Below are 20,457 nucleotides of genomic sequence, written 5' to 3'. Positions count from 1 at the left end.
ACAAAGTGACATGGAAAATTTACATGTAATGAAATTATTCAAATCAGCTTTTAGGGAAGTTTTTTTTCACTGTGTTGTCAGGCCAGCAGAGGGGGAAAGTAGCCAAGTACAGTTACTTAAGTATAATTTAGATGCACTTCACTCACATTTACACAGCTCCCATTTGGTCTTCTTCACAAACTGTATATACTGTAAGGCTGCAAAGCACAATAAGTTGTGTCCAACATCTTCAGTAGTCTGATAATGGATGCATTTAATATTTTATATGTTAAGATTGGACTGAAAATTTCAAATTTGTTTCTGGAAAAACACAATAAATGTATCAGTACATGAAATGATCTGTCCTTAGAAAAGCCTTAGTTTTAGCTTGAAAAACACTTTTTTACAATATCACACTCTGACTTCAGCTGTCACATGGTTTAATGTTTTTAGGCTGAGACTGAAATAATGAAGCTGCCTTGAAACAATCAGCGAATGCATTTGATGCTTCACCAGTGCTCCACTCACTGATGAGAAAACAATTTAATCAAATTATGAATGTCTTGGATTTCCTTAGAGTCACATCTGTTTGATCCACGTTAGGATTTTGTCTCGTCCTTCAGATAATTCTGCAGGCTGCACTTTACCACAGCTTTGTAAAACACATGCTATTATTTTCACATTAAGGGACTTGCTGCACTTTCTTCTTTGCTTAAATAATTGCAGCTTGTCTCTTTGTCTATTATACTGGAATCTCACAGGCTCGCTATTCACATACAAAACTACAATTAATAATCTATAGCATCCTGCTCGTTTGTGCTCGATGCATTTATTTCTTTTCCTTTTTCATTTAATTATTTGTTTCACATCACAAACAAAAATAATGCCTTTGTTTATTTGATTGTGCACCAAAGGCCCAGGGACACAGAGCTGGTCTTTGTGAAGCAGACAAACTGCTGCGAGTTGATGCTTTCTCTGCTTTTGTAACGCTGTAGCACTACAGCCTCTTTCGGCTTCGCTCGGGATAGTGGATTATGTTTGAAATCAAAGTACTTTGTCCTCCTGCGTGCTTCTGATCACGGCGTCCCCCCTTTTTAGGTTGAATGTAAACGTCCTGTCGAGTCATGTCCGCTCTCAATCAATCAAATGTTGAGATGTGACCAGAACTTACAGTGTAGCTTGGTAATGAGATTTGGAAATTTGTGAAAGAGAGAAGGGGAATGAGATGCAGCAAATGGTCTGGCCTGTTGGAAATGAGTCTCCGCTGTATCATTAAAATAAGCCATAAGCAGAATGCCACAGCAGAGCTACAGAGAGGTGAAATAGGCACAACTGGAATGCTGATGTGATAAGGACAGGTGAGGCATTTTGATATAACTTACTGAGGTCATGTCCTTCAGTTGGCCTGGAAATATGTTGGGGTTGCTGCCATGCTGTGGTATAATAGAGGAAATCATAGGATAGTCCCCTCTGAAACTGTTCCTCACAGCATGCACATGGACACATCAGCAGTGTCACGGTGCATTAATACAATACAATGTATCCAAATGGGGCCTGTGAGAAGACCAGCGTAAGTTTGCACTGTACTGTTGAGCATGCAGAGAGTACTCACCCCTTAAATCTTTTCCTCTGTTATTCCCTGTTTGTTTGTTCCGTTAAGTTTAAGGACCACGGAAAGTTCCCTTTCCTGGTGTTCAATGAGAGCTACATTCCCACAGAAGGACAGATGATACTGGAAGTCTGGCTTTCATGCTACGGTAAAAACTGAGGCAGAGGGATGAGAGCATTGCAACGTGTTCCTCTGCGTGTGATCTTCTGGTGTTTGCCGACTCACAGATATACATGTGGCCTTGATCTAGTGCCCTTCTAATTTTTGAGTAGACAGGAAGGAGGCTCACTTCACCACATTATCCACCGTATTTACTTCATATTGCATGTGATGCTCACAAACTAAAGTGAGATTTTATTGCCATTTGATTAAAAGTTGCTACAAAAACATCCTCATTTTGATTCATAGTTTATTTTTAATGGTAAATTATTTTCGTTCTGGCTTGTAGCTGCTCAATTACGCCCACACAGTGAGTGACAGCTTAGTATGAAGTGCTGTGGACATGTTGCTTCACTGGGACACAACAGCACGAACCTTCAGGCTGGGCCCAGGACCTCGTCTCCATGTGCTTCACTGTGATCTGTGAGCCTATAAATAAATGAGCTGCTAGATTTTGAAACGTTTTGTTTTATCTATTTATAGCTGAGTTTTGCTGGAGGAAAAAGAATCATTATTCTTATTTGGCCATAAGATGGTTAAGGGTAAAAGACGCATTGATTAATGACACATACCTTGTTTCCTCTCTATTTAAAAACACAGTATTGACCAACACATTTCCAACCCTCCGTTAAGGTTGCTCGTACGTCACAGATATTTTCCTACATTTCCTACATTCTTGAGCAGGAAGCTGTATCCACAACTATGTTTTAAAGTAAGCATATTTTTTCCCAGCTGTGCGATAGACTCTAGAAATATCCAGGGTCCATTCAGCTACTTGCCCTGTGATAGCTGACATATGGGCCAGCTCCCTGGGCTGCCCGACCCAGAGTCTCCTGGGGATGATCTTTGCCTCAGGGTCTCATTGCTGCTTTTTGTGGATGATGTGATTTTTCTTTTTGCTCCATCAGGTGGTGTCCTCCAGCTCACGCTGGGGTACTTCTTTTTTGAATGAGAGGTGGCAGAAATGAGAATTAGCACTTTCACGGTTCTCAGACTCGAAAGTGCTTAAAAGGAGGATGAGTCGTTGCCCCAAATGGAAAGCAGTTAAGTATTTCAAGCTCTTGTTGACAACTGAAGAGAGTGCATGTCCGCAGTTAAGTGGACACAAACGAGCTGTGGACAATGACCAAAAGGGGCTTTGATCATAATTCACAAAATGGAATTTATGTTATTTTTTATAGAAGTCAATGCAACTGGAAGTCTTTCTGCAACAAGAGCAATCCAGTAAAAAGAATTGCAGTTTATGGCACTGGCAGATATGTCCATCTTATATGTGAGCGGGGTGCAGTGGTTGAATACGCCGCCCCTACATGTGCCAAAGTGTTTGTGACCAAGACACTAAGAGCCAAGTTGCTCCACGTGGCAGGGAAGCACCTTGGTGGCAGCTCCTTACACGTCATACTGTGTATGTGCATCTATTTTATTTAATTTTTAAAAATATTTTTTGGCATGTAAGTGCAGGCTGTTTACTTACAATCCTATGAATGCCCGAGAACACTCATGACCATGTAGTCATCTGCATATCCAGACATGTTTGTGTGTTATGTGGCTCACCAAATACAAAGCTGATCTGGATTGGTACTCTAAGAGAGACTTTCTGTTATGCCTGCTGTTCCAGCCTGTACATGGATATATCAGTTGTGGCTCCTCCAGCTGCTGTGTATTTTGGCACACCCCCTTGTGGCATATATCGTATGATAATGCAGACTCTTCATTTTTCACCCAGCCTCTCACAAATGAATATGTTTGATCTAAAGCAGCTCTTCGTTTTGGACCATCCTGCTTCCTTTTAGATTTTGTTAGGGATGAGGTTCTTACATAACTTTAAAGTTATTGTCAAGTATGATGTTGCATAGCAACTGGAGCAATTTTTGTGTATGATTACTCACAGTTGCACTACCAATACCTGTCTCTGTGCTTCATGCTTGAAAAGATATATCAGACTTTATTATAATCTGTTTTATCTTAACTGAAAAGTCATTTATGACGGGGGGTTTTTTTTTGCACAAACTGTGGTAGCGCCTGATTAACCGCACTGTCTGTCCAGTTATCTGCAGCTTAGCTTCATGTCGGCCCCTTCGAGCTCCTTACCAAATACAGTAGAAAGGTAAAAGCTGAGTTACATCACCAGCAGTCCTGAGCTTCAATCTTAAACGTCAGAGGATAATTATCCAATGCTGAATGAGCCTGAGATTGATTATTTTTAGTGGTTAGAGTCTTGGGTGTAGTTAAGCTCTGCCTTTTCTTTCTCTCTCTTTCTGTTCAGCCGCCTGCTACTGTAGCTGTGCATGCATTTTAATGCCTTTGCCCCCAAGCTGTATAGTGTCAACAGAACACTGTCGCTGCATGAAAAACTGGCACATTTCTTACAGCTTTTTCTGTCTCCACCTAAAGTTAAAGTTTAAACTTTGTGCCAGTGGTGTTTAATTACTCTCAGGCACAGTGTGTTATTCAAAGCGCAGTGGTTTGTTCTACCCCTCACATTCCTTAAAGCCTTTTTTCGGTCAATAACAGGATTGCAGAGGCAGTCTGCCTGCTTGCTACAGACATGGAAGAACCACGGGGACGTTGTTCGCTGCCCCGTGGACGTTTTCCTCTAATTAACATTCAAGTTCAGGCACAATCCAGGTTGTGATGTTGAACTGTTATTGCATCAAGGAGGCAGAAACACCTGCCTTTAATCATCTTCCTCTGTGGGTTTACACAAGAATAGAAAGTGATGATTTAATAAATTAGTGAGTGGTTGAATAATGAATCAATGCTCCGGCTGTATGACAAGCCCTTTAATGTCGATATGACAGCACAGTGGAAAACAGGGTTAAAACTGCGTGTCCACAATTGCGTTTTAATGCGTGTCAGTGTGTGCGCTCACACACACACGCTCAGACATCTTAGGTTCGTTTATGAGTCTGGAATAAAATCTTCTTGAAGGCCCTTCTGAAGTCTCGGTTAAAAATGGTGTAGATGATGGGGTTCAGGCAGCTGTTGCAGTACCCGATCCAGAAGAAGAGGTTGAAGAGAGTATCAGGGATGATGCAGTTCTCCCTGCAGACAGCGTGGAGGCTGTAAGTGAAGAAAAACGGGAACCAGCAGAGGACAAATACGCCCATCACCACTGCCAGGACAAATGTGAAGCGCTTCTCCCTCATTTGAGCCACTTTGTTTTTGGATAGAGACGCGTGTCTGCTGCGGACGGGCACCGGAGACGGGAGAAGGAAATGGTTGGAGCCGTGGTCCGATGATGCCCACGATATGGAGGCACAGGAAGGAGGGGGCACAGAAGGAGGGGGTTTCAAACTGTTTGCTGCTCCCTCCGCGTCCTTTCCCTCATCTGTTTTCATCCTCCCACCGCCTCTCCTGGGGAAGCGGAGCGATGAGGAAAAGGACAAGGATGTTTTTATTTCACCTTGGCAGCTCCGTTCCTCTAAGTCGATCTCATCCAGCTCTCCTCTCCTGTGAGTGCTGCTGTTGCTGTCGATGTTGGAAGAACTGGGTCGGGCGGGGGGCCGCGGGCTGTCCAGCTCATACTGAGGACAGCCCTTCCTTTGGCAAACCCTGGACGTGCCCACGAAACACGTCTCGGACTGCGACGGCTGCCGCTCCATCACGTTCTTCGCCACGAACACGGTGGAGGCCCGCTGCTTAGCAACGCGGTATATCTTACAGTAAACGAGTATCATGATGACTCCCGGGGCGAAGAAGGACACCAGGCAGGAGGAGAGGATGTACCATGTCTGGTTGTTGAGGAGACACTCCTGTGTGTGCGTGTTATTCTCCCCGTACGTCCCCAGATCCTCTTTGTGGGTCATTAGCAGCGGTGGGGACGAGATGACAATAGATATGAGCCACACGATGCTGATCATCGTTTTGATCCGCCGGGGAGTACGTTTGCGGTTGTAGCTCACCGCTTTGGTGACGGACCAGTATCGGTCAAGGCTGATGGCACACAGGTGGACAATGGAGGAAGTGCAAAAGAGGACGTCCAGAGCCAGGTAGAAGGAGCACCAGGTGGAACCAAAGTACCAGTAGCCCATGACCTGGAAGGAGGACAAAGTGATTAAGACGTGTACGAAGAAAAGTGCTTATTCCTCAATCAGCATCTGTCAGCAGGGAATCGCTTAATCGAATATTTCACTGCAGTATAAATATTCTGTCAAAACCTCATAACTGCCACACTGGCTGCTGCTTTTTTACTCTGGAGGCTCTTACGGCAGCTGCTGCTCTGGTCTTCCTCCAGCCAGTTCAAAACAGTAATCTTTTCCCAGAAATATTCATCAACCCCCCCCCGCCCCCAGCTTCTGCTAGCACCAAGTCTGTCCTTTTCCAATGTCCCTTTTCATCTGCCCTCATGTACTTCAGTTTTTTATGACCTGCTTGGTAAAAACAAAAAGTAGCACATGTTACCCTGTTGCACTCCTAGTTTATCGATTTAGAGGTGTGAAATGAGCCTGCATGTTAGATGAGGGTTAAAATAAATTGACTGTTTTTATTTGCACAGCACACAATCATAAACAGCAATTCCTAAAACTGGGCCAACAGTTCTTCTTACTTTTCAAGCTGCTGATCATAGCTGTGGCAGACTGAAATAACAGAATACAGCAGGATCTTTAAGTGCAGTAAACAGAAAGACAGACAGCGAGATAAATGGGAGGGAAAGCCACAAAAGTCCAGGAGCACAAATCAGTAGTTTCATTTCAACACTATTGTTGTTAAACTGTAAATCTTTATATGGAAGGATCACCATGGAATATTCCATCGTTTTTCTTTGAACATCGTACTTCTTGAATTTCAGGCGGCGGGGTGAAGCTGGCTTCAAGAACAGATAAACAGTTATGAAGATAAGCACTCAGCCGTAGACTGAGGTGTAAGCTCAACATTTCTCACAGATTCCATTTATACACAAGACACAAGCGCACTTTAAAAGTGTTGCAAACATCTCATTTTATGAAATGCCTTTTCTGTAAATTGCCTAACTTCTAATAATTAATAGATTAGTACAATCGTCTGTCTCTCCAGTGAGTCTCCCGTCACATTGAAAGACTCCAACATGTTGGACTGCAGCTGGAGCCTGTACTCCTTGTTCTGTTCATTAGCCTCCGAGTGCCTAGCGAAGCACCGTGTGGTTGATGGTTAGAATGGCCCCCTTCTCATCTCCACCAACTGCAGTCCAAGACAACAACATCAAAGACCACTGTAACCATGACCATCCATCAGCAGGGAACATAAGCCATGCTAGACGGTTAAAATAAGGGCTTGGTAGTTAACTGGTAAGTCTACATATTAGTGCAGTTTCTTTGTGTTCTCTCCAGTCTCATCTCTTTTCCTTGTCAGAGTACCTGGTACAATAGCTGTGTCCAAATTCAGAGGCTGCATCTTCCTGAGGACCCGGCCTTCGCAGTCTACGTGGGCCGGGTCCTCCGAAGGCCAGGTAGGCCAGAAGTGAGTGGCTGTGAAATTGGACGGTCTAGCCAATAACATTTTTAGAAGAAGAAGAAGAAGAAAGTGTGTACATTATTGTACTTTATTGAGCCCCGTGGGGAAATTGCTCTCTGCATTTAACCCATTCACTCAGTGAAGCAGTGGGCAGCCATTGGGCGCCCGGGGAGCAGTGTGTAGGGACAGTACCTTGCTCAGGGGTACCTCAGGGTAGCTGTTAAGGGGAATCGAACCCCCGACCTTCCGATCATGGGGCAACCACTCTACCTACTGAGCTATCCCTGCCCTTAAGTTATCTAAGTGACTTATGTATCATGTTTAACCTGAGTAGTGAAAGACCGCAGGGGTCTGAAAACGATTTGCCGGGACTTCGCCGTTCTCGCCGGCTCTAGTGAGCCTTGAACCCCCGGCAAGCTATTGAGCTGGTGGGTAACAGACGTCTCCAAAAACGTCTGAGCACTTTTACAAATATGTGATTTGAAGTTTACACAGCAACATTTTCACTTGAAAATATCTTAAAAGTTTATTTTGTGACCCAGAAAGAGTAATAAGAGTAATATTAAAACTAAGTAGCTGCCGCCATTGTTGGAAACTGGAATTGGCCGTCTGAGCCACGCTATGAATCCCACGAGGGATACACCCGACCCATCCTTCAAATCTGGGGAAAAGGAGGACGCAAATTTGGACCGCCTTCATCGCGTCGCTGTGATGTAATCGACCTGGATGCAGCCCATGAATTTGGACACCCCCAATAACTCCCCTCATAACTCCACCCATCCTTCAGCTGAAGAAAGAAGTAGCAGACGAGACTAGGTAAGAACTAGTTACAATGTAACCAGTTAAGTAGGAGACTAAAGACGGCTCAAAGTACCAGGATGACGGTGGTGTGAGAGTGAATACAAAGACCTGAGCAGGAAGGAACAGAAAGTACTACAGATATGAAGCCATGTCTAACACAATACAGCTGCAGGATCATTTCAAGGAATAATAGCTAAAGAAAAGCAGGAACAAAGCACCAGGTAGTTATTGCTGAGAGCAGAGGAGAACATCAGAGTGGATTCAGCAGCTACACATCAAACAGGTGCCTCCGAACTTGAGCGAGGGGAAACAATTAATTAAATTGTTCAGAATTATCTGTCACGTTTTTTAACAAGCCAAGATGTTGACAGTCTACTTCTCACACGTTTTCATGCAGAATGCCAGAGAGCGTCTCTTCATTACTCAGTAAGACGTTCAAATTCATTTCATGTTTCCAGCTCAAAGGACAACAAACACTTCCAAGTAAAACATGAACGCTTCTCCATATCAGCCATGACTGGGCTTCCCCGCTCAGTTACTCAGTGATAATATCATGGTCCAGGCTGTCCGTCAGTGTGTAAGGTGTGTTTTTTCTACTTCCTGTCTACCTCGCCTGCCTCTCCTCACCTGCAGGTCATCGGCAGTACTTAAGGAGCAGCTCAGACCTTCACTCTTCGCCAGATCGTCGGCTACTCTGTAGCGGTAAATTAGCCCTAATGGTCGGTTTGACCTTTGTTACTTCCTGTGAGACGGACATCTTATTTTATTAGGATCCTCTATCCAACAAGAATGGGTCAACACTCGTCTTCCTGCAGCAACTGTCCCTTTAGTTCCCAAACATTTACTGACCGATGTTTCAAAGATGGGAGATGTTAGACTGTGGTAACCATGGCTCCGTGTGAGCATCTTTAGCTGTTTTGTGTTATTATCATCAAAAACAAAATGACTCAAAATGCTTCATTTTCTCAATTGAACCATTTGATGGTTTCTATGTTCTGTTGTAAATAACATGGGTTTATGAGATTCTGCAAAAAGAGCATTCTCTCTAACGTGAATAAAAAAAATCCACACGTCCACCACCAAAAATAATGATATTAAAAATGTACCTGAAGTTACACCAACAGGCACCTCTGTGTGTTTGCACCCAGCACATGTTTCAGTACTCACTGGTATTACTTATACAGGTTTTTCCTGCAAACTCAGGGGTTTTCACAACAAGCCACATGCTCCCATACCCACGATGCATCATTCGATCCCTTTAAGACCTTTCTAACTAACCCTCACACACACATGCACACTCACAATCTGAGAGATGCATCGGGGGTTTGGTACATTACCTTGCCCATTAAGGATTGGATGAGGCTCAGCTCCAATAATTGACCTTTGGTGTAGTAGATGACCTGCTCTACTTCCTCAGTCACAGGAGGAATCGATAACCCTCTGAGGTCTACATCAGCGTACTGAAGGCGGTGATCCTGACCCTCGCTCTAACCGAACACTACACTTAAAAAAAAAAAAAACAACAAAATTGATGTTTTGGTAAATATGTGATTAGCTTTTGCTGCGTGTCAGCAAAGCGATCATGTCTTTGTTCCAGGTCTGCCAAGACTTTGCCTTTCAATAAACACAAAGCCTGCTGATTTCCTGGGGTTAGGGTTAGAGTTGTCCCTGACCTCAGAGCGTCAACATTCAGACTGCTCAATCCCAGCTTTAATTTCACACACTGCGCTCAATCCCCATCGGTGTTCGAGAAAATCTAGGAAATAATTCCATCCATGACCTTTATGCAAATGTATGAGCATGAGTGAATTTATGTGTCGGTCTTTTGTGGTGACAAGAAAGCTGTGTGCTTAGGTGAATGCACCTGAAAGAATCCAATCACAGAGATTGAGCTTCTTGTGTCGGGGCTCAGCCTTAGAGATAAGACGAGGAGATCAGTCAAAGCCACGAGGTGCTTCGGGCATCCTACTGGGATGCCTCATGGGTGTTCCTGTTGTGACGTGTTTTAGAAGGAGACCCCAGGACAGATCCAGGACACGCTGAAGAGACGGACTCTGAGCTGGGCCTCAGTATCTCCCCAGAAGAGCTGGAGGGGGTGTCAGGGCATCTTTGCTGCTGCCCTCAACATGCAGACCCCGTTAAGAAGTAGAAACTGAATGGATGGATGAAGTAAATTTGTTGCCATAAACAGCTGATGGGGCTCACACTTCCGCAGGCTGCAATTATTACAAGGAGATGAGGGAAGGATATGATTTGATTCAATGTGCTTTAATCAAAGAGTAAAAAATGGAGAAATGTCTTCAACGTTTCTTGTGTCTCAGCAGCAGAGCAGAAGCTGCTGTGAACATTACATACATTCATGTATGTTTTGTGCATTATATATCATGTATTTGTTTCTTCTGCATGCTTCAAATGTTTTGAAAATGTCTGTTTTCCTTCTGGGTATTGCAAGGTCAAATCGGAAATGCATTTTTAAAAACAAGTGGATGGAAATGCTTCTCTTGATCCACACCTGGATACTAATTCAAAATTCAGCACCAGAAGCTCCCACCCCACATATTTACCCCCGGCTTCATTGTGATGCAGTCTTTATGTGCATGCAGTGCATGTTTTTGGCCCAATGCTGGAGGGTTCCTTTAACCCTGTCATGCATGAATTATGACAACCTCAATCAGGATTTTTTTCTTAAGTATTTATTTTCATCTTTAGCCATGAAAAGATGAATAAAGTACTTATTGTTATTGCATTGCAATTTTGAGGTACTAAAGTCGCTTTGAACAGCAGCTGTAGACCTGGTCTCCAACTTCGAAGCATTCATTTCAAAAGCAACCAGTTCATTTTCACACAGTTGCATTACTGGTCATGCTGTGGTCTCCTACCAGTGTTTCCCCAGTGTCACTGAAAGCCTAAAAGCCTGCTAATAGAAAATATGTAAAAAGGTCTGCACCATGTGATTCACAGTCCTTGGATCAGTCTTTATAAGTAAACTAAAGGCTTCACTATATCTTCCACTACACTGCTTTCTTTTGTTGGCGTTTTAATCGCAGTGATTAAAAAAACCACAAGCTGCCCTTTTTCTATTTGTCATTTATCCAAGTGAATGGTAAATATGGTAAATGGCCTGTATTTGTAAAGCGCTTTACTTAGTCCCTAAGGACCCCAAAGTGCTTTACACTACATTCAGTCATCCACCCATTCACACACTGGTGTGAACATTTCACATGACTTAATTTAGAAGACTCAGTGGAGGATTCCCAGTTGTTACAGCTTTTTTCTTTGAGGTGTGAAGGTGGACACCCTCGTGAGTCTGTGAAGGTTCTCAGTCATCCAGGTCATCGTAGTCTAAGGAGCTTGGAAAGAAAAGCGTCTGGAGTTCTTTAAGTTGCTTGAAGACGTTTCACCTCTCATCCGAGAAGCTTCTTCAGGTCAAATGCTGGAGAGTCCCAGATTGACCTCAGAAAACAACATGATAGGTTGGGGCTAAGTTTCACAGCGGGTTCACCTGAAACCTTGGCTGATTGTGACCCACACCCGCTTTCACACCATGGATCGTGTGATTAGGTAGAGGATCATTAGGGGGTCCTTTGGCCCTCTTGGGGGGGACAGTCCTACAGGGTTTAACTCTGGGACTCTCCACCTTTTGACCCTAGAACTGAAGAAGCTTCTCGGATGATAGGTGAAACGTCTTCAAGCAACTTAAAGAAGTCCAGACACTTTTCTTTCCAAGCTCCTTAGACACCCCTGTGAGGTAATCCAGCTTTAAGTGAATGGTAAATGGTAAATGGCCTGTATGTGTATAGCGCTTTGCTAGTCCCTAAGGACCCCAAAGCACTTTACACATCCAGTCATCCACCCATTCACACACACATTCACACACTGGTGATGGCAAGCTACATTGTAGCCACAGCCGCCCTGGGGTGCACTGACAGAGGCGAAGTGATTCAAAATTAGTAATGCACATTTCTAAAAAATATGTTACTGTGTACATCAGCACTGAATATGAATAAATATGTGTTTGTGTTACAGTAAATTATTCAGTGTAGTGCATATCATTGCACTGCACTGAAGGTCCAACCAAGCATCAGAACGGGAGAGAAAGGAAAGAAAAGAAAACTGAGTACTTCAGAAACTGTTGATCTACTGGAATTTTTCCACACAAGCATCTATAGAGTTCACAAAGAATGGCAGGAAAAAGACAAAACATCCAGTTAGTGGCAGTTCTCTAGAAAAAAAAAAAATCTTTGTCTTTCCCAGAGGAGACAGCTCAGAGGAGGGGAACAGTAACTCAAACAACGACTCATTACAACCAAAGTGTGCAGAAGAGCATCTATGAATGCATCATACACTGGGCTTGGGCCACAGCAGCAGAAGACCACACCAAGTGCTAATCCTGTCAGCTAAGAGCAGTTTGCAAAGGCTCACCGAAGTGAACAATAAAAGGTTGGACAAATGTTGCCTGATCTCATGAGTCTGGATTTCTGCTGAAACGACATGAAAGCATAGATCCATCCTGCCTTGAATAAGTGGTTCGAGGTACTTATGGCGGTGATGGGAGATATTTTCTTGGCACACTTTGGCTCTTTACCAGCTGTGCGTCATTTAAATACCACAGCCCACCTGAATATTGTTGCTGACCATGTCTATCTCTTTACAGCCACAGTGTACACATCTTCTGATGGCTGCTTACAGCAGGATATGCAAATGATCCCAATCAGGTTTCTTGAACATCACAGGCTTTGAGGGTCATTTCAAACAGATGAGCTACTTGGGTATGAGATTCCTATTTGATGCAATCTCGCGGTAATGGAGCGGAAAATGGGACAGACTTTGTCACAATGGTAGGAGGGCACGTTGAAATGCTGGGATGAAAAGTGTCATGATCGGCTGTGTGCTGCAGGCAGGAAAGGACCCAAAGGCAGACTCATAGGCGAGACTCAAACACAGGAATAAACTGTACAAAACTAAACTGGAAAATCTAATGAACTGAACACACAGAGACTCACACAACCATGAGGGAGATCGCAACGCCGGACAGAAGGAAACAAAGAGCTTAGACAGGGAACAACAAGGGAACAGGAAACACATGGGGAACTCAGCTGGAGACAGAAGACGCAAAGCTAAACACAACATATGAGACGAAGTACCTTCAGAGTAAGAGAAGCAAAACGCTGGGTTTTCTTGGACCATGACAAAAAGCTTTTTTTAATTCCAAAAAAATAAATTGCCTAAATAAATTTATTGGGTGACTGGACTTTAATTTAAAAAAAAATAGTGGAGGCTTACAAATGATGCAGAATAGTTGAGTCCACAGCACAGTCTGACTGGTACTGGGCTGTACTGGCAGCTACACCTTACTCCAAGCAGTCATTTGTATTGATCGCGGCTTCAGCTGAAAACGTAGCAACACAAGAAGCACTAAGCTGTATTATATGGTGACCCGCTCTGAGGGAAGTGAGCTTTTGTGTACTCTAATGAATGCCATCGGGAGTTATTATGTATTACTAAATAACTCCTGCAAGACCAGTGTCCTTATTAGCTGTTCTATGTCGTATGATTGCACCTGTCATACGCCTAAATCAGGCCAACATATTTTAACATACTGTAAATATTGTTTTATAAACAAGAATGGCGCTGGTGAGGTCGGCTGCCGTTGTTCCAGATCTACTGGCGTTTAGATCAACTGGCGTTGGTCGAACAGATGTGTGGCAGTCTTGCGTTTCAGTAGTTCCTACCGACAAACCAGCAAAAAAACGCCAAATGTGTCATCTGTGACACTTGTGAGGTTGTCTCAAACACACTCTGTCAGTCTTGATGCTGTTGAACAACAAAATGTTTAAAAATGTGGCGAGTTTACCTGGTGATATCCTCATGCGCGACGCGATCGCAAAAACAGCAAACAAGTAACACCACGCCGATGTTGTTCACAGGACAGCAAGAGTAAACGATCGGGAGACTCTTGTCGTCGTTATCGTTCCCCTCGCACGGTTTATTTCTCCGAATTCAGCGTTTTTGCTTCACAACTACAGCGAGCAGTTTACTTTGTGCACTAACATGGAGTCGAGTCAACCAGCGCCACCTCTGGCCAAGTGCCACAGCCTACAGCCAGATCAACCTGTGACACATCTGCACCACGTTTGAATCAGTGTCATGCACATTTGTACCTTTCAATTGTCTCTGTTTGTGCGTCATGCAAATAAACCTTTGAAAAGAATGAAATGATATCATATATTCCTTATTGGCCTACATTTGTTCAAAATCCCAAATTATATACACAAAGTCATAGAAATCACCACTCCAATTGGTCATCATGATTTTGATATTCTCTTTTTCCATAACAATGAAATACACCTTGGACAAATATGACACATCAATATTTCATTAGTGTTGTCACATCACATCCTGTAAGCATCGTTTGTCTGTGTCTGTTCCCTGGAAATTAATATTTCCAGCCAATATAGGCAATCCATCAACATGGCTGGAGTTATATACAGTCTGTATAAGTGTGGTTAATCTAATGAACATTTGTAAGGAGATGGCAGTTACTTTGAATTCACAGCAGTTACACAGTGATTAGTAATAAACAGAGCCAGTGAGAGTGAGTGGATTTAAGAAAGTCAGTGACTCAGGTGTGTCGCTTGGTTTGTCATCTGTTTGTGAGACTGGAGGAGACGTAGAAATCCTTTGTTTTAAATCTTAGTTAGGAAGATTCCTGTTTGAAAACAAGCACTTTCTGTGAGGAATGCAAGAAGTACATCTGCAGAAAGCACATTTTGTCCAGCATGTGGACAAAATTGAAAATGTTGAGCATTGAAAAACTGAGAACGTTGGGCAAGTTCAAAAGAAATGTGTTTGTAAGAACGAAAAACCAAATTGTTCCTAAAATAGTTATGGAAAGTCTAACTGTTGTATGTCTGTGTTCTACATGTTTATCTAATGGAAAATAAAGTTGCTATTGTTTTATTGCAGTTTTTGAACAATTCTGAGTGGATTTACACAGTACGGGTCAAAATTACCTGCAACAAAATCAATGTCAATTGTTTGTTCTTCAACATAATACAAGGGTTAATTTCCAAAACTTGCTTATGATCTTCAATTTGTAGCAGATCCACTATCACACAGCAGCTGGAGCAGTCTCCAATGGAGGTCAGTCCACTACTACCACAGCCTACTACTAGATTAACTTGTGACACATCTGCACCTGCTGCTATGATCACATTGAGTAGAGGCTGAGTGGCTGCACTTACCCCTGGTACATCCAAATCTGCCCACAAACATGTTGACAGATGCAATTCCAGCAATGTGGATTGTCAACACTAAAAACAATCAGTAAGCAAAGACAACAGGGATCACTTTTTTCTGTTTATTTAGCACCCACAACATTTGTCCACAACACTGTGTGGTACCACTTTCCACAGAAGGTGCATTCAATCTGCAAGATTGAATGAGATTGTCAGGGTCATTGTCTGACTGTTTATTACTAATCACCTGCAGTACATTCACAGTAACTGCCATCTCCTTACAAATGTTTATTAGATTAACCACACTTATACAGACTGTATATAACAACCAACTCTGAAATGTTCGTTTGCAGAGGGAAGACACAGGCAGACTATGCTAACGACGTGATGTGACAACACTAATGAAATATTGATGTGTCATATTTGTCCAAGGTGTATTTCATTGTTATGGAAAAAGAGAATATCAAAATCATGATGACCAATTGGAGTGGTGATTTCTATGACTTTGTGTATATAATTTGGGATTTTGAACAAATGTAGGCCAATAAGGAATATATGATATCATTTCATTCTTTTCAAAGGTTTATTTGCATGACGCACAAACAGAGACAATTGAAAGGTACAAATGTGCATGACACTGATTCAAACGTGGTGCAGATGTGTGTCACAGGTTGATCTGGCTGTAGGCTGTGGCACTTGGCCAGAGGTGGCGCTGGTTGACCCGACTCCATGTTAGTGCACAAAGTAAACTGCTCGCTTTAGTTGTGAAGCAAAAACGCTGAATTCGGAGAAATAAACCGTGCGAGGGGAACGATAACGACGACAAGAGTCTCCCGATCGTTTACTCTTGCTGTCCTGTGAACAACATCGGCGTGGTGTTACTTGTTTGCTGTTTTTGCGATCGCGTCGTGCATGAGGATATCACCAGGTAAACTCGCCACATTTTTAAACATTTTGTTGTTCAACAGCATCAAGACTGACAGAGTGTGTTTGAGACAACCTCACAAGTGTCACAGGTGATACATTTGGCGTTTTTTTGCTGGTTTGTCGGTAGTAGCTACTGAAACGCAAGACTGCCACACATCTGTTCGACCAACGCCAGTTGATCTAAACGCCAGTAGATCTGGAACACCGTCACGACTGCTCCGACCACTTTTTCTTTGTCTTTGTTTTTTAAGTTAGTTTTCAGCGTTTCTAAATCGGCAAAATCATCACTATTGGGTACATTAGGTATGACAGTGACACTCTTGTTTCTATTGGTATACAATGTACTCACAATTCGAAGTTTTTAACTCCGGATCCGAGCTGGCCGAGTGAGATCTTGAGGGAGAACAAAGGGAAGCGACGCTCTGAGATCCCGCTCCGCTGCCTACAACACGGGACTCACGACGGGGGACATGGACCCGTACAAAGCCGCGTCATATAACGTGCGGAGGGCGGTGAAAGAGGCGAAGCAGCGCTATGGGAGGAAACTAGAGTCACAACTCCAACAGAGTGACTCTAGGAGCCTGTGGCGGGGACTAAGGACAATAACGGACTATAAAGCACCAACAACCGGTATGACGAACGCGGCCGTGACTCTGGCAGACGAGCTGAACACTTTCTTTGCTCGCTTCGAGGCTGCAGCTAAGGACTCCAACAATGCTAGTGCTAGCGGCGCTAATGGCTGCAAACAGGAAGATACTGCCAGCACCGGAAACGTGCTCGTCATCTCCGAGCATGAAGTAAGGAGAGCCTTCAAGAGAGTGAACACCAGGAAAGCAGCAGGACCAGACGGCATCTCAGGTTGTATCCTCAGAGACTGCGCATACCAGCTAGCTCCTGTGTTCACTGAGATATTCAACATCTCTTTATCTCAGTCGGTGATCCCCACATGCTTCAAAGAGTCCATCATTGTTCCTGTCCCGAAGAAACCCCACCCTGCTCCTCTCAATGACTATCGCCCTGTAGCCCTCACCTCAGTAGTGATGAAGTGCTTTGAACGCCTGGTCAGAGACTTCATCATTTCTTCACTACCAGACACACTGGACCCACTACAGTTCGCTTACCGTCCAAATCGTTCCACAGACGATGCCATCTCTCATCTCCTCCACACATCACTCACTCACTTGGACACTAGAAGGGGGAATTATGTTAAAATGCTCTTCATAGACTACAGCTCTGCATTTAACACCATAATTCCCTCCACACTCACCACCAAGCTGGAGCATCTGGGACTCAGCTCATCTATGTGTCAGTGGATCTCCAACTTCCTAACTGGCAGACCACAGGCAGTAAGGATGGGCGGACATGTCTCAGCCTCCACCACTCTCAGCACTGGAGCCCCCCAGGGGTGTGTTCTGAGCCCCCTGCTGTACTCTTTGTACACATATGACTGTGTGGCCACTACCAGCTCCACCACCATCGTCAAGTTTGCTGACGACACCGTCGTGGTGGGCCTGATCTCTGATAACAACGAGACGGCCTACCTGAAGGAGATTAGGAATCTGGAGAACTGGTGCCAGAGGAACAACCTCCTTCTAAACGTCAGTAAGACAAAGGAGCTGATAGTGGACTTCAGCACTAAGCAGGAGAGGAACTACCAGACCCCCGTCATCAACGAGTGCCCAGTGGAGAGAGTGGACAGCTTCAAATACCTCGGAGTTCACATCACGCAGGACCTGTCATGGTCCTGTCACATCAACACCGTGGTGAAAAAGGCCCGTCAGCGTCTCTACCACCTCAGACGCTTGGGAGACTTCCAACTGCCCTCCTAGGTGCTCAGGAACTTTTACTCGTGCACCATAGAGAGCATCCTGACGGGAAACATCTTAACCTGGTTCGGGAACAGCACCATGCAGGACAGACGAGCTCTACAGAGGGTTGTGCGATCAGCTGAGCGCACCATCCGCTCCGAGCTCCCTGACCTGCACTCAATCTACAGCAGGCGGTGCTGGACCAAGGCCAGGAAGATGGTGAAGGACCTCAGCCATCCCAACAACAGACTGTTCTCTCTGTTGAGGTCAGGAAAGCGATTCCGCTCCCTGAAGACCAACACAGAGAGACTGAGGAGGAGCTTCTTCCCGCAGGCGATACGGTCTCTCAATCACACCACCACACAGTACTGACCCACACATATGGTTCTTACACACACACTGGACTTTCTGGACTTTGGTTTTGCACAACACTGGTCACTATATTCTTCATTTCCAGTTAATACTTGTACAGCTGCTGTTATTGTGTATATATTTATTTATATTTATATTTCTTCATACATTCTTATATAGTTCTATATTGTGTATTGTGTATTTTGTTGTACAGTTATTTTATTTTCAACTTTAATTTATATATTTTATCTTATTCTTTCCCAGTTAAATTTACCCTTCATTCTAATTTGTGTTGTACAGTTATTTCATTTTTAACCTTAATTTATATTTTATTCCTTCCTAGTTAAATTTACCCTTTTTAATTTTTATATTTATTTCCTATCTTATTCATAGCCTTTTCCTTTTTTGTTTTCTTTAGGTCACGAGCAGTTGTCCAAGCATTTCACTACATATCGTACTGTGTATGACTGTGTACGTGACAAATAAAATTTGAATTTGAATTTTGAGTTTGGACTTAACATTTATCAACATGATGACATGATTTACTGTTATTATGGCGTGCCTTAGGACGCATTATCAATGCGGTTTGGCCTCTGATGTACCTCATCACCAAACAGCACAAGGCTGCAAGCTCACGGGGCTCGGATCAGTCCCGTACGCTTGGTACTTGCAGAGGGTCATTCTGTATAGCAGCCAGTGAGCACAGAGTGAGAGGATGATGAAAGTGAAGAGAGAGGGGAGAATGGAGGGTGCCCTGAGGGTGACAATAAGGATGAGCAGGGGACAGAGAGAAAAATAGGATAGCTTTTTTTTAGGCTTTTTATATCATGGAAATCATAAATACTCAAATGAAAATGAAGAAAATCATGTTCTCTTAACCTTGATACTCCCAGTGAAACTCATTTAACCATCAAATAATTGTAGACTGCAGTATGTTGAGAAATGAAAGGAAAGGGCTGCACAGAGACTACTCATCTGTCGGCAGACTCAGCGTTGCAGGAGCTCTGTGGTGAGCCCCTGCGTTGGTGCAGTGAACACTGTATTTTTTCACAAGAGAAGAATCGAGATGGAGAGAAACCTCCAGACCAAGTTTGAACAACATCTAAAATTATTGGACTTTCAGAGATTTGACCTGATCGGCGCTAATACAGCTATTAATTCTTGTTTGTAAACAGACAAGGAACAGGAACCGAATACATAGAAAACTGTGTGAACTTGGAACTACAAAACAGTCGCCTCACCTCATTGGCTAGGGAGAAGGGGATGACCAGAGTTGCCACCAGTATGTCCGCTGAAGCCAGAGACACCAGGAAAAGGTTCTGAGGTGCCCTCAGGGCTCGACTGTTGAACACCGCCACCACGACCAGCACGTTCCCCACCACAGTCCCCAGGATGATGACCGTGACCACCAGCACGATAAACACCGACGCCACCTGCGAGTGAGGAGGTAGAGGAGGAGATCTGGACGAGCCAGAGGACGCCTGGCTGACATTCTCCAGAGAAGAGTTTGGTATCAACGTGGCCGGCGTGGTGGCCGTTACAGGCGTCAACGCCTCCGATGCTTCCATCCTGCTTAAACCACTGACGTTGTGATCTCCATTTTCACTGAAGACCAGTGCATGTGTCTTTATGTCACAAAAAAAAAAAACAGCGAAAACACAGAAATGTCCCCCAAATATCTTCACCAACTTCCAAATATTAAAGTTTCAAAAAAAAGAAAAAAAAAGATGATTTGTCTCTTGACAAAAATCGATTTCTGTCATTCTCACAGGACGATAACTATCCTGAATATTTCATACTATTATCCTCTGAAACATGCAGCTTGATATCAGTGGTCGTGCCCAAACACACTCTGCCACTACATGAAGGGTTTGCATGAGAAATTTCATTAAGAAAATCCCGTCTTCTAAAGTCCCCACTTTTAAATTTTATATAAAAGCTACAGACTGACCTGTTTAACTCCAGTGAGCTGAAGGAACGAAGACAAGCATATGGCTGCGTGCTCTAGTTGGAGTGAGGACAGAAAGCCTATTTGGGATGCATGGTACCCTCATTCTGCTGCACTGGGAAAACAACCAGCGGCTGAAAAGTGGAGGGAAAAAAATACTCAAAAGAAAAGATTAAATCTTTAAAAATAAAAAAAGAGTCAAGA

At 43.7% G+C, this 20,457-nt stretch overlaps 1 protein-coding gene across 1 annotated transcript; it reads right to left on the bottom strand.

Annotated features, from left to right (window-relative positions):
• Positions 1-4,638: 4,638 nt before the first annotated feature.
• On the bottom strand, positions 4,639-19,873 carry LOC146640171 (alpha-2Db adrenergic receptor-like). The gene is made up of 2 exons (XM_085358252.1): positions 19,547-19,873; positions 4,639-5,784 (listed from the first exon to the last, which is right to left on the bottom strand). Exons 1-2 carry the CDS (start codon positions 19,871-19,873, stop codon positions 4,639-4,641), a joined length of 1,473 nt encoding a protein of 490 aa, XP_085214378.1.
• Between the last annotated feature and the right edge of the window lie 584 nt (positions 19,874-20,457).

This window comes from Diplotaxodon limnothrissa, linkage group LG1, assembly GCF_057381915.1.
Source record: "Diplotaxodon limnothrissa isolate DT_005_m linkage group LG1, D_limnothrissa_male_GT1.1, whole genome shotgun sequence".
NCBI lineage: Eukaryota > Metazoa > Chordata > Actinopteri > Cichliformes > Cichlidae > Diplotaxodon > Diplotaxodon limnothrissa.
Note: the sequence above shows the minus strand (reverse complement) of the source record. Positions and strands in the feature narration are given on the sequence as shown.